The 13,438-nt window shown below is 39.0% G+C and overlaps 1 protein-coding gene across 4 annotated transcripts in view; it reads left to right on the top strand.

Annotated features, from left to right (window-relative positions):
* Positions 1–13,438, top strand: part of DIAPH2 (diaphanous related formin 2) — a gene marked incomplete at its 5' end in the record, with an annotated part of 170,660 nt that overhangs the window by 29,998 nt on the left and 127,224 nt on the right. For all 4 annotated transcript variants that reach the window (XM_083883143.1, XM_083883145.1, XM_083883144.1 and 1 more), the window contains 8 exons: positions 2,126–2,236; positions 4,037–4,155; positions 5,087–5,203; positions 5,748–5,866; positions 6,159–6,223; positions 7,025–7,129; positions 8,749–9,393; positions 11,841–11,955. In XM_083883143.1, the coding sequence (XP_083739269.1) occupies positions 2,126–2,236; positions 4,037–4,155; positions 5,087–5,203; positions 5,748–5,866; positions 6,159–6,223; positions 7,025–7,129; positions 8,749–9,393; positions 11,841–11,955 (1,396 nt within the window). The remainder of the gene's footprint in view (positions 1–2,125; positions 2,237–4,036; positions 4,156–5,086; positions 5,204–5,747; positions 5,867–6,158; positions 6,224–7,024; positions 7,130–8,748; positions 9,394–11,840; positions 11,956–13,438) is intronic.

A 13,438-nucleotide genomic window follows, 5' to 3' on the forward strand; every position in this document is an offset into this window, starting at 1 on the left:
TAAGAAATCCTGACCTTAGTAAAGAGAGTAATTAGTGATATTTCTTTCCTTGGATGCCAGGTGTCATGTTCAGGTAATAAATCTGTTCCTGGTGCTGGTACTTCAGGCAGCACTACTAATATCTTAAATATTCAGGTAAATGCTAATGGTGGCAGTTGTGCCCATTTTTGGCAGGGTTCCTTTTGGGATGAGTGAAGTGCAGCAGGTACTTTTGTCAACAAGGATTTTGCATTCCTTGTGTGTTCAACATGTGCTTTTCATCAGCCAGTAGTGCTTCTCTGGGGGTAATCTAGTGAGCTTCCAAAATTATTTTTGTGCAATAATAAATAATCCATGCCAGTGGTTTTTGCTAAGTCATGACTTAGATTATGTTCATTGCTGCTTATGTGTCCATGCATAGAAGTTTTTATGCTCTGTGTGCACCAGAGTTTTGGTTGGTTATTAAGATGTAAGCTTTTTTAATTAGAATTGGTTGGGATTTTTTTGTACTGCCATTTTTGCATTGAAGCCAAGTGGCTGAATATCCTGATAAAGGCTGAAAGACTTATTACCTTCTCATAATACAGTAGTTATGCACATTTTGTACTAAAAATCATTTTTCAGCTACCTTGGCTGAAAGATATGGAAAAATGCAGGCAGGGCAGGTATCCTTGGGATGCCTTTTTCCAGTCTTGGCTCAAATACACATCAGCCATAGTTGCCTTAATGCTGTGTTTACCATCAGCACCTCTTGTTTTGGAGCTGATGAGTTAATGATGTCCAATAAGTTCCTATAAATGACATTCTAATGTTAATAGTGCTATCACTGAAGAATTCATTCTGGAGCTGTCTCCTATTCCATGACCTTGTTGATTTAAGGCAAACAACAACCACCACCCACCGTTCCTGCCAGCCTCCCCCTCCCAAAGCTCCCTGATACCTCAGTGAAGGCACAATTGCAAGACTCATTACCTTGTTCCTGACAAAATCCTTCTTTGCTGGTAATGTATTAGCACAAGCCATTAAGGCAGAGTGTCTCTGGCAGAAGCAATCAGAGCAGATGGCACCTCTTCTCTCTATTAATTTCAGATTGGACATGTGCTTTGGCTTGTTAAGCCATGTCATAGTAGTAAAATAACAAGAATCATTCAAGGAAGCATGATGATACTGCATTATCTGAAGATGCAGCTCTAGCAAGAGAGTGCCTTTGAAAGGTGTTTTAATAGAAATTTGACACTCCATAAGGTGTTTTATTAAAGCTAAATAGTGAGTGTAATTAAAACAGGAAGGTGCTTTTTATCTGATTTGTTTCTTCTGCAGCTATTGATTTTTTTTTGTCCTACTCTATAGCTACTTCTATTTGCAGTTAACATCTTTTACCAAGCTTGGTATTTCCCTTGAGTCCCATTTTAGTCTTTTAACATGGGTCAGCACTTTTGGCGTTGTGCTGTTGTCTACCTATTTCCAAATAAATCAGTTAAAGTGCACAGCTGTTCAATTAAAACATTAGCCACTACCCTGAGACTTCAGGCATTTTGCAGAAGTGCTCTGCAGGAATGGGAAAAACACCTGGTTATATGTCTAATTTGGGTATGGGTGTTTATTTGGTGGCTCTTATGTGGGTTTTTTTAAGTTTTTAGTTATTGTATTAGTATTGTTATAGTTTGTTTTCAAACGGGTAAATACTGAGGAGAAAGAGAAGGAGGTACAATGGGCATTTTTGGTTTGGGAGTAACTGGTGCATGATTTTAGGGTGGGCAGGCCCTGGCACAGGGTGCCCAGAGCAGCTGTGGCTGCCCCTGGATCCCTGGCAGTGCCCAAGGCCAGGCTGGACACTGGGACTTGGAGCACCCTGGGATGGTGGAAGGTGTCCCTGCCATGGCAGGAGTGGCACTGAATGGGCTTTAAGGTCCCTTCCCACTCAAACCATTCCATGATATTATTCTGTGATGATCATTAATATGGTGCTATTTTGACACAGCAGAAGCATCCTGATAGGGAAACAGAGCAGTATTTGCTGTTGCTAAAATAAACCCTAGTGTTGCATGTGTGCTGCATAATAAATAATATCCATCTCTTTGGTTTCATAATTAAACTGAAACAGGGACTGAAAGTATTGATTTTCATTCTGTATTTCTGATTACAGGTAGCATGTATGCAGCTCATCAACGCCCTTGTTACATTTCCTGATGAACTTGATTTCAGGATACACTTGAGAAATGAGTTTTTACGTTGTGGCCTGAAGAAAATATTGCCTGTAAGTAATTTGTATCCAGGAGTTGATCACTGTCCACTGTGAATGTTGAAGATAAACCAAACTGTTTAACCAGAACAGCTGATGTGAAGGATTGGGGGTGCAGAAGGTCATGTTATCAATCCAAATCTGCTTTCAGCCTGCAAAATTACAAATGCAAGTTCTCATGAGCTGTATAAACCAGAATAGTAGTTAAAATAAGTCAACACATTAGAAATTAAATGAGGGTAGCCAAATTCTGCATAATGAGCTCAAAGCACATGCAGTGAATGTGAATCTGGCTGTGGAACCAATCTTGGATTAACTTTTCCTATATGCTGTTCATGTTGTTTTCTGTGAAATCTGTTTTTCTTTAATCTGCCTGCTGAGAATGCATTGGGACATTTTAAGGAAAAATCAAATCAGAAATTCATTCTGAGACTGCATGTTTGCCTTCATGCAGCTGCACAGACAGGAATATTTCTGACTTGGGGAAGAGGTTTGTGGCTCCTAGCCAAGATACCATTCTGATGCTTACATCAAAAATAGGTATATTTAAGGTACTCATCACTTTTTTACAAAAGATGAGAGAAATTAGGTACGTGTTTATATTTGTTTGAAACAGAATTTATTCTGCTATGACTTTCATTATGTAAAATTTCAAATTGTCAATTTATCAGGAACAAAAACTTACATTTTTGGCTCATTCAGCCTTGAGATACTTTCTGATCTGTGATGTTACTTTTCCTTAGGTATATTTTTAGGGTTTACATCATCCAAATACATTAATTAATATCATTTACTGGCTTTATTTGCTGTGGAACATCTGAAAGCCTCAAGAAGTCAATTTTTTTTTTTTAATCTATTGAAAGGTATTTTATAGAATCAATAAATGCTTTAAAAACTTTAAGGATGGGGGTGGGTTGAGTAGCAAGGAAAAACTGAATTGTAGCAAATCATGATATGACAGAAAATTTGGGAGAGTGTACCAACATCTGCCATACAGATCTGAGTGTAAAAGCAATTAGTATTTGGTTATAACAGTCTATTTTAAGAATGTTGAACAGCTAATGTGTTGAAAAAGAGTCAGGAGGGAGATCCGGAGCTCTGGCTCTTAATCTGTTCAGATTCAGAGCCTCCTCTGCTTTTCAAGCACTGGAATTGGCACAAGTTCCTGCTGTATTGGGGAACCCACATGGCTGCTTCCAGTTGTGACAAATCCAGGCCAATTTCCATTTCAGTTGTGGACTGCATTCCCACGAGTGGATAGGGAGGAACTTTTTTTCATGTGCTTTGGCTGGTAGGAAACTAAACTTGGTTCTTCTGGGAATTAGGACAATTTTCCTCTGCCCCAAATGCTAACTTGCGTGGGTTTTTTTCTCCTCTGTATTTCTCCTTATACTATGGATGTTTTAATGCCATGGTCTAAGATAACTGAGTAACAGAAATTATAAGGAAGTCTTCTTTACACTTTTTTAGGCTTCTTAAGCTCGTGTCAATTCATGTTTTGAAATATACCTATTGTGGTTTTTTTAAAGGAACTCTGACATTAACAAGCAGCAACTGCTATGTCCCATTAAGAGAAATTGATTCATCTGGAAGTCTTGTTTGTTCTGTAGCCCATATCTGCTCTGTGGGCTGATAGTTTGCCTTTAGTTTTTCTCAGTTGAACCATTATAATAAAAAAAGCCCAGGCACTGAGTTAAAACTTGCTTCTGTTCTAAAGGTTAATGTCGTATACTGTGTCATGATACAGTCTTTCAAGGGGGGAAATTCTTGCTTTAAAAAAGGAAAAATTAAGATATACTCTACCTTGAAAAACAGGCCTTGAAAGATAAGGAAAATGATGAGCTTGATATTCAGCTGAAGGTGTTTGATGAGAACAAGGATGAAGACTTCTTTGAACTGTCACATCGTCTCAATGATATCAAAGCTGAAATGGAATATCCTTTAAGGAGGAAATGCTGTTATAACTTGTGTCATTTCAGAACTTTATTAAATGGAAATTACAGTGCTCTATGTGCAGGTTATTTGTCTCAGTTGTGTCTTACCAGGGACTTTGTCAAGCAGATTTCTCTCCAGTTGCTTTTTTTGTTAGAAAATATTTAGATAATTAGTGCTTAAATTTGCATGTCAAATGTAAGTCATTGGGAACTGAATTAATTTTTTGTAAATAACATTTATTAAGCTAAACTCTCATAATACATGAAGAGATAAAATTATACCCATGGAAGATCATAAGGTTGAAGAAAAATGAGTTTTGATAAAAAAAGGAACAAAATTTCTCATAGATTCTGAGGCACTTCAGATATGTGCCTTTTCTAGCTGTGAAGGAGCAGGAAATTCAAAGTTACCCAAGTTCAGAAGGCTGCTTGCAGGGTTTAGGAGGAAGCAGAGGGAGGCAGGGGCAATCAATGGGAAGACAATAACATCCCCTGTAATGCTGGTGCTTTGCAGAATAGGTAATTATAAGTAAGGGTCATCGTTACAAAATGAGGATGATTGACCAGTGTGTGCTTGCCAATACCCTGCCTGAGCTCCAAGTGGAAACAGAGCTTTGTGTGAAATATTTTTACAGGATTCTAAAACATTCAGTCAGTAGTGTGATTGTTCTTACTGATAATGAAGCATGTCCTAATTGTTAAACAGGGCACAGAAATTCTGTGCACAATCTTAGTGGGAAAAATCATATTTACTGTTAAGGGTTGGGAGTTCAAAGTGTGGAGGGGTTTTACTTGAACAATATGGGAAATATCTGGGGAGCTGTGTTTTGGTGGGGTGTTCTGTGCTGCAGTGGGGTTTTTGAGTCTTTGGGCTTGTTTTTGAAGTTTTTGGTTTTTTTAAGTACTTGTATTTTCTTAACAATGTTTGCACTGATGTGAGCGAAGTATTTCATCTGCTGTATAATATGGTGAGAGATACTTCTTCTGAAAATTACTTCTTGTCAATTCTCCAACATTTCCTTCTGATCAGGAATGATTACTATGTCCGGTGAGTGCCAGCTGCCATGCTGGATTTTTTGGGGGGAGTAGGGGCAAGAATAGAAATTAAGACCCTGGCAAACTGAGTAGCTTGTGCCTAAAAAGTCACTCTGAGACTGATGTGTTATTTATCTTTTTGCTGTATGTTAGTATTAAAAAGATCTTGGTAAATAAAATAGTATTTTTAATAGTGTAAGTTTAACACCCACATCCCAAAAACCTCTTAACTTGTTGGGTACTTTTCCTTTATTCCAGTTGTTATCTTCATTGCTTCAAAGAACATGAAAGTTGTACACTTGATAATTGAAAATACTTCATGTGCCTTGGATCTGGTCATTTCGGTGTAAATTTCTCTCATGTGCAGCGCAGTATCTTAGCAAGGTCAAGGCACCATATCCAAAATATTTACAAATAAGAGTACAAAGAAGAGTTTGAATGTGATACTTCTTCTGGCAGTTGTAGAATTGAATTATTAGGAGTTAGTTGCCCCCCCTCCCCAACTGGATAAAGGCTTATTCATGTTCTTATTGTCTTGTAAATGTTTCCTGTTTCAGACCTCAGTATTACAAGATCATAGAAGAATGTGTGTCACAGATAGTTCTACACAGCAGTGGCATGGACCCAGATTTTAAATACAGAGGAAGGATGGACATTAATTTTACACAGCTTGTTGGTTTGTACTCTTTAAGCAGTTTTACTTTGGGGTTCTTTTTTATGTTCTCCTGTCTAGATTTACACTGTGAATTTTTTCAGTGTTCTGGAAATATGTATGTGAGCTACAGGTGTACTTGTGAGATACCAGACTCAATGCTGTAGCCTTTAATGGAATGAGACAGGGTCAAAAAAAAAAAAAAAGTTCCTCTTGCATTTGTGTCATGGGCTCAGAGGGTAGTTATGGTTGGAAGCACCTCAGAGCTGTGATATGTTTGAGTTGACTTGTGTGTGGTATTTTGTTTAAATTGTAGATGCATGTGTAGACAAAGCTAAAGTAGAAGAGAGTGAAAAGAAAGCAGCAGAATTTTCCAGAAAGGTAAGTCCTACTCATGGCTCTCTCAAGAGTGTGGAACAGAATCTTAACAGGAACACAGTCAGGTTGCTTCCCAGCTAAAATTGGGAAATAGTGGATCTCACAGGGAGGATGTGCTTTCGTGTTTAAAGCTCTGTGGTTCTGTTGTGGAAAAGGCTGAGATGCAGTTGAGTCTGAAATCAAAAGCATCTGAGTAGCATTAACTGTACATCTCTTCAGTTGTATTCCTCTGCTGTAGATAACTGATGGGAAAAATTCCACTTGTTGCTCTTATTCCTGAAATAGTCACAATTAAATAACTTAAGTGCAGGTATAAGCTTAAAAAAATGGATAAATGTGCTATATTAGCTGCAATAGTGCTGAAGTTCATGTATTATGGAGATGTGTATTGAAATATTTCAAAATTTTGATTTTTTTTTTTGCTGATCTGGTCTAGTTAGGCATTTTCAGGTGAAATGGCAGAACATGTTCTTGAACATGATGGTTGCAGATTTAATTGTTAATGAATTTAACCTTGCTGCAATAGATGTGTACTTGAGTTTGGTTTGAGAATTCTGTAGTGTACTCTTGGAGGGAAAAGCCTGAACTGAGTATCTGGATCTGAGTGGTTCTTTGTCATTGACTTCTTAATGGAAGAAACTGTGGTGCTAAAAGTGAACACGTTAGAAAAATGGTGCTAAAAGAGTTAGAAGTTAGAGTTAGAGCATGAATTGCTCCACCTCTGATATTGCTCAAGGAATTCCTGCCAATATAGGCTCTGGTGTGGCCATAACTGGGCAAACTCTCCTGGTTAAATCATTACAGTTTGATGAAGAGTTCACAGCTCGACAAGAGGCACAAGCAGAGCTGCAGAAACGAGAAGAGAAAATCAAAGAACTTGAAGCAGAAGTCAAACAGCTCCGGACCCAGGTAATAAAACATATCACATTTAATTCCACAGCTGAGTTGATTTTTTTTTTTTTTGAGAAGGAGTTGAAAAGAAATTGCTCCAGAGTACCTTGTCTCTCTGGAGTTTGGAATGTATGGTAGAGGTGTATTGATTTGTTTTGCAGCCAGCATAAGTTACTAAGGATAGTTAATGGAGGTAACATTTTTCAAACAGTAGTATATTCAACCTGTCACAGGTACCTGCTTTATTGAGAAAAAGTGTTCCATAGGCTATAAAAATCTTGCATCCAGCCTGATTTTTTTTTTCTATGCAAGTATTTGTTTATGCTTTCACATTGCTTTTTCAGTATGTTTTGCAGAAAGTTTTTGATTTGGAAGTGTTTATTTCTAAAGGCTTTTGTTTTATATTTTTTTTACTCTTACCCTTTATATAGGCTTTTTATTTTTTAGTTTTTACACCAGCTTTGGGTTTTAGGTCATTTATACTTTTTAGAAACTAACAGATATTATGATATAGTGCTATTGCCTCAGTCTGGCTTATTTTGTATTTCTTCAATGCTAGACAAGATCTGCCTGTTGCCTTTTTGTCTTTATTTTTGCTCTCTCAATGCTTATGATCTCACTTTTTCTTTGGGCTCTAAGGTGGAGACACAGACACTCCTGTTCTTAATTTCTTCTTGCCAGTTTTCATGTTTGTTACAAATTCCTACAAGCCAGTGTTACACTGAAATTTGGCAGTCTGTTTTAATAAATTCTCCAGAAATTTGTGTATTATAACTTGTGGGCTGAAGAAACACATGCTTGTGCAAAGTAAAAAATGTACTTTTAGTCAAATTAATTGTTAATCCTATTTTATTGATTCTAACACAGTTCAGATTATCCAGACATGACAGGGCATTCACAGTAATGCTGACCATTGGTTAATTAACCATGTAATTCTAGTATCTTTTCTAGTGTTATGCTCCCCATAGAATATGATGACCCTTATTTGTAGCTGCACTCACCCCTGCAATGGTCTGACATGGTGTTGTTTCTCTTCCTTATTAATTAGTAAGAAGTTATTAGAATGGCTATTATGATTGCTCTTTTTTCCTCTCACCGAAGGAGCACCCTCGGACAGATTTCAAAGGCAGCAGGGTGGGTTGTTGCACACCCTCCACCCCCCCATATGTCAGAATAGTTATGAACAACTGTGGTCCTCTGACCTCTTGCACTGCAATAGCTGCTCCACTGATTGCTGGGGGAAATTTTCCAGCAGCAGATGAGTGTTGTTAAAATTCAGCATGGTTATTCTCATCTCTGATGCCCCAGCTTGCCAGGGTATCCTAAGTGGGATAAATGTTTTGTGCATTGGTAAGAAATAAAATGCTGTTCTGTTCACTTAAATGTTAGTGCTACTATTAAATTTTCTTTAAAATTGAAACAATTTGTTTTTATAACAATGCTAGGTTATTCAGTTTGCTTGGCAGCTTTATGGTACATGGTATAATCTATTGTTATTGTTTCTCATTTAAATAGGAGAACAGTTACATTTCTCACTTTCTTGAGGTGCAGTTGGCTAAAACCCATCCTGATTGGTTCAGCTTCACATCAAACTGCCTCCTGTCACTGGTGAAAAGAATTCCTCTTTTATGTTTCAGGGTCCAGGCCTCACAGAAGTCCCAGCAGTAGCTTCAGCCCTCCCAAGTGAGAAAGTCCTGCCATCTCCAGCGCCTTCACTCCCTGGTGGAGCCATCCCTCCTCCTCCTCCCCTGCCTGGAGCTCCAGTAATTCCTCCTCCTCCTCCCCTGCCTGGAGCTCCAGTAATTCCTCCTCCTCCTCCCCTGCCTGGAGCTCCAGTAATTCCTCCTCCTCCTCCCCTGCCTGGAGGACAAACAATTCCTCCTCCTCCTCCCCTGCCTGGAGGACAAACAATTCCTCCTCCTCCTCCCCTGCCAGGTGGAGCTGTAATTCCTCCCCCGCCTCCATTACCTGGTGCACCATCACTTGCTCCACCACCCCCTCCTCTGCCTGGTGGAACCATTCCACCACCCCCTCCCCTGCCCGGGGGAGCAGGGCCTCCTCCTCCTCCTCCCCTGCCCGGGGGAGCAGGGCCTCCTCCTCCTCCTCCTCTACCCGGGGGAGCAGTCCCTCCACTGCCGCCTTTTGGGGGGCCCCCGATGCCACCGCCTCTGGGAGGGGTTCCCTTTGCTCCCTTCCCCATGGTGCCAGCATTGCCACACGGGATGAAGGAGAAGAAGAAGTATCAGCTGGAGGTCTCCATGAAGAGAATCAACTGGTCTAAGGTATGACAGGAGGTGTGGGGATGGTGTTCCTTCCCCTCCTTCACAGATAGGCTTGGTGCCATGTAGTGATGGATTTTTAAATGAGATTCATCTTGGCAGGACTCGTTGTTGTACCAAGTATCCCAGGAAGCCAACTTACTTTCAGTGCATTCTCAGATGCAGTGAACATCAAGTGCAAGTGTCAAGTTGTGTCAAGTTGTATATAGATACCTATTTATCTCCAAACTTTTAAAGCAGCTTGTACACGTATCTACCAAAACAAACCGACTTAAGCTTTTTAAATTCGTGATGTTTAATGTAGCTGTGAGTTCAGAGATTGCTGATACCAGGCCTTAATGTTACTTGTTGATTATTTATCCCAGATACTTGTTGGTGAGTCTTAATTAGTGATGTGCTGGAGCAGGGCTCTGGCCACTGGGAGGAGCCATGGGACTGCTCAAGGGAAAGGTTTGGGCGCCATGAGCTTCCAGTGTCTTAACATGGTTGTATTTAATCACATTTCATTCTTAAAACCATCTTAAAATATAAACATTACTTGAGCAGAAAAGTGCAAGCAAAATGTGATTTGCAAGGAAACCCTTAAAGCAGCTCCCAGTTATTACCTGCCTCTCAGTATATCCGGGCCCTCTCTAACAGGAGAAGTTATGCAAACATCCAGGTGTGTGTGCTGGAGTGTGTTTAACATCCGCTTTTGATCAGTGTAGCCACTGCTCCTGCCATGTAAAGAAGATACATATAGGGTATTGGATAATTGTGTCTGTTATCAAGACTAAATCATTGCATTCTAAAGTGTGCAGATTTTTAGTGGTATAAAATTACTGATATGTTGATGTTTGGTGTAGGAAAAAGCACCAAAATCACCAAATCATCAAGGCAAATGAAAGGAGGACTTTTATATATTCCATGCTGTGTTGTTCCTCTAAATTCTGAGTATTCAAAAGGCTCCTTCTTTGAGGTAACAGCAGAAAAACTCCACGAGTTTTGGAAGATGAATCCAGAAGGTTGAGAGAGCCTGTGTGGAAATGTGTGGCATGCCAATTTATAGTTTCTTTTGGCAGAAGAATTAATGCTTCAGTAATTTCAAATGATTTCAAAATATTTGGAGATGTGCTCAAACAATCTGGGAGTGTATCTAACGGTTGTAGTTTAAAAACAGGCTTTCAATATATTTAACTAGAATGATATAGAACAGCCAGCCATGTTTTTAGAGTATTAATTTAAATAAATTTTAAAATCAGTCTGAAAATCTTTACTTTTTCTGTAATTCTTATAAAATAATCTGCAGAAAAGGATAAGTGATAACTTTCCTTCTTTGTTGTGGGAAGACGAATTAAATACCTTGGGGAGAAAGGGCTGGACCACGATGCATTGCAGGAGTTTTGTAACTGTGGGACATAGACTGCTGTCCTGTAAACATAGAGAAAAGCAAGCTTTTATTTTATAATACATACTGGTAATTGCAGCCAATTTCACTGTGATCAGTTCCATTGGGGAGTTTATAGGAATAATTTCTGAAGTGTCTGTGAACACTGGCTGTGACAATGGGAAGGAGCTGCAGATGGACGCTTTGCTTAAGTGCTCTGGGAATGATGCCAGAGATCTCCTGCCTACTAAGAAAGTGGAAAGTCTGTTTGATCATCACTTTTAAGGAGCCATCATTTGAGGAATAAAATTCTTACTGTTTAATTTAGTTCTTTTTGCTGTAACTGTCTTGCCTATTAGTGTTGGATTAAGGTAGTTTTTTAAAATGTCTTCCCTGGAGCTGCTGCTAAAGCAGGGCTGAAAGGTGGAGGGACCAGAGTGTTGCAGGAAAATTGGAGTGAGGCTGACAAATGCAGTATTGCTAAATTCCCTGCATGTCATCCTTAAGTGAAATAGCCCTTGGAAATTACTTGGCATTTAAACAGACTTATAAAAAACAATTAGTGTGTTCAAAGCTGTTAGAGGAATATATTTTGAAAAGAGAAGTTCTTAGTCGCATGTGAAGAGTCAAGTTGTCTTTCAATTTCAATTTCAATTGCAGAGCACTTTCTTCCATTAAAATAGCCAGCAGAGAGCTCATACTGAGTCTCTCAAGGTCCCCATGGCCAGTTCATTTCCTGGGAAGTTGTTCCATCCGGTTCTCAGGTAGGAGGGAGGAAGTGCTGAAGAGTTTGTGAGCTCTCTAGAAAGGAATCAAGAGTAAGCTAGAACACTTTCAAAGCCAGCTGCTGCTACTAGTTGTGTTTGGAGAACTTGCTGAAGGAGAGAAGGACAACCAAGCCCATTTGTGACCAGAGGGCAGCTCAGCTCACAGTGTTTGTGCAGGAGGCAGCAGGGAGAGAACCTCCCAGAACAGGGCTAAACCTCATTCAGCCCAGTTCTCACAGAAGTTCTGTAGCATATGTTTTAACTTGGCTTTTGAAAACCCTCTGTATTTTACTCTGGAAATGCTGTTTTCCTTTCAGATCGAGCCTCAAGAAATAGGAGAAAACAGCTTTTGGGTAAAAGCTGAAGAAGATAAATTCGAAGACCCAGAGCTGTTTGCAAAATTGGCACTTACCTTTGGAACCCAAATGAAAGGTACATTCTTACTTGACTCTTTATTATGCTTTTATTAAGTTTAAAAATGTGCAATGGCAGTTTCTTTTATGCTTTGTGCAATACCATGGAATTCATATGATGGTTTTATAGCAGGAAGATGATTTAAAACATATATTAAGCATAACAGTCTATTACAAGAATTGCTCCTCCTTCACTTTACAGCATGAGGGGAGGAACCTTTTTGCAATAATATATTTTAAAAGTGCACTGTATGTTGCAGACAGATGTGGATTTTCCTCAAATTAAATTATAATTAAATTTAAATTCTAATCCTAAAATCATGTTTATTTGCATTATTACTCCTAGCTGAGAATTTCTGGAATAAGAACAGCAGTTTTTACTAATACAGTGTTAAAAAAGATGAACTCAGGAAGGGCTCTCAGAGGACTCTAATGAACTATTTCTTGAGTAGTTTCCTTAAATTATTTCTGAATGTGTTTTTTCCTGTGTTCTTTTGAAACCTGTTCCAAGAGTTGGTCACGGCTGTCTTTCATAAGATAGATTCATATTCTTTTCAGTAGTCAGTGAATTTATGCCATTAGCGTTCCCCTTTTGCAGCACACCTTGGAACCACTTTCTGGTCTAAATGTTTAGCTATTCTGTGCAGTAATTCAAAAGCATTCTTTGCAGTAATTTAACATTCTTTTCCATGCGCAAGCTGTTTTGACTCTTGGTTCTTAGCACTACAGGGAGGGTAAAATGATGTGGAGTTGGTCCCTTCTTTTGGTGTGACAGGAAGACCTCTAAGGGAAAGAATCCCCAGCAACAGATGACAGAATGGCACGAGCTCCTTCTTAATGAAAAGGACAAGCTTCTGCTTTGAGCTGAATCCTTTAATCAGAAATCTAAGGAAATGTTTTGAAATTCTTTGAAAAGCATCTTCATTAAAAATGCTGAAAAAACCTTCTTGAATTTTTGATATAGCTGACAGTTTCCAATGAGAAGAAATTGTTGTTGACATAGTAGCACAGTTGTAAAACTAGGAACAACAGAAACTCCCTGAATAGCTTAGTGTACTGATAGCCTTGCAGATATTTTTCCTTGTGTAGTTCTCAGTTAATGGTTGTAGAAAATAAGATGCCATAGCAAAGGATGCACATTAAAATGCTGCTGCATAATACTCAGGTTCTGAAAACCTTACTTGGCTGACTGCTACAGAAAGGCAGAGTTGTCTGAGTTCATGGGGTTTTGTAAACTTCAAAATCTACTGGAAGTCAAGACACTCTGAGCATTTAGTTGCAGCACAGACCCAAAGAATTGTATAGCAGAAGCAACTTTTTTCCTGCCATCTGCAAAGAGAAACATGGAATGATGTTCACCATTCTTCCTCCCCTTTTACCTTAAGCAGCTCAATAATGTCCCAAATATTTATTTCAGACACCATCTGGGATCAGATTTCTCTCTTACTTTACTCCCATTGCATGAGGTGGTCTCCAGCTACATTATAGGAGAGTGATAAAAA

The sequence above is a fragment of the Zosterops lateralis genome (genome assembly GCF_965231275.1).
Source record: "Zosterops lateralis genome assembly, chromosome: Z".
In the NCBI taxonomy this organism is placed as follows: domain Eukaryota; kingdom Metazoa; phylum Chordata; class Aves; order Passeriformes; family Zosteropidae; genus Zosterops; species Zosterops lateralis.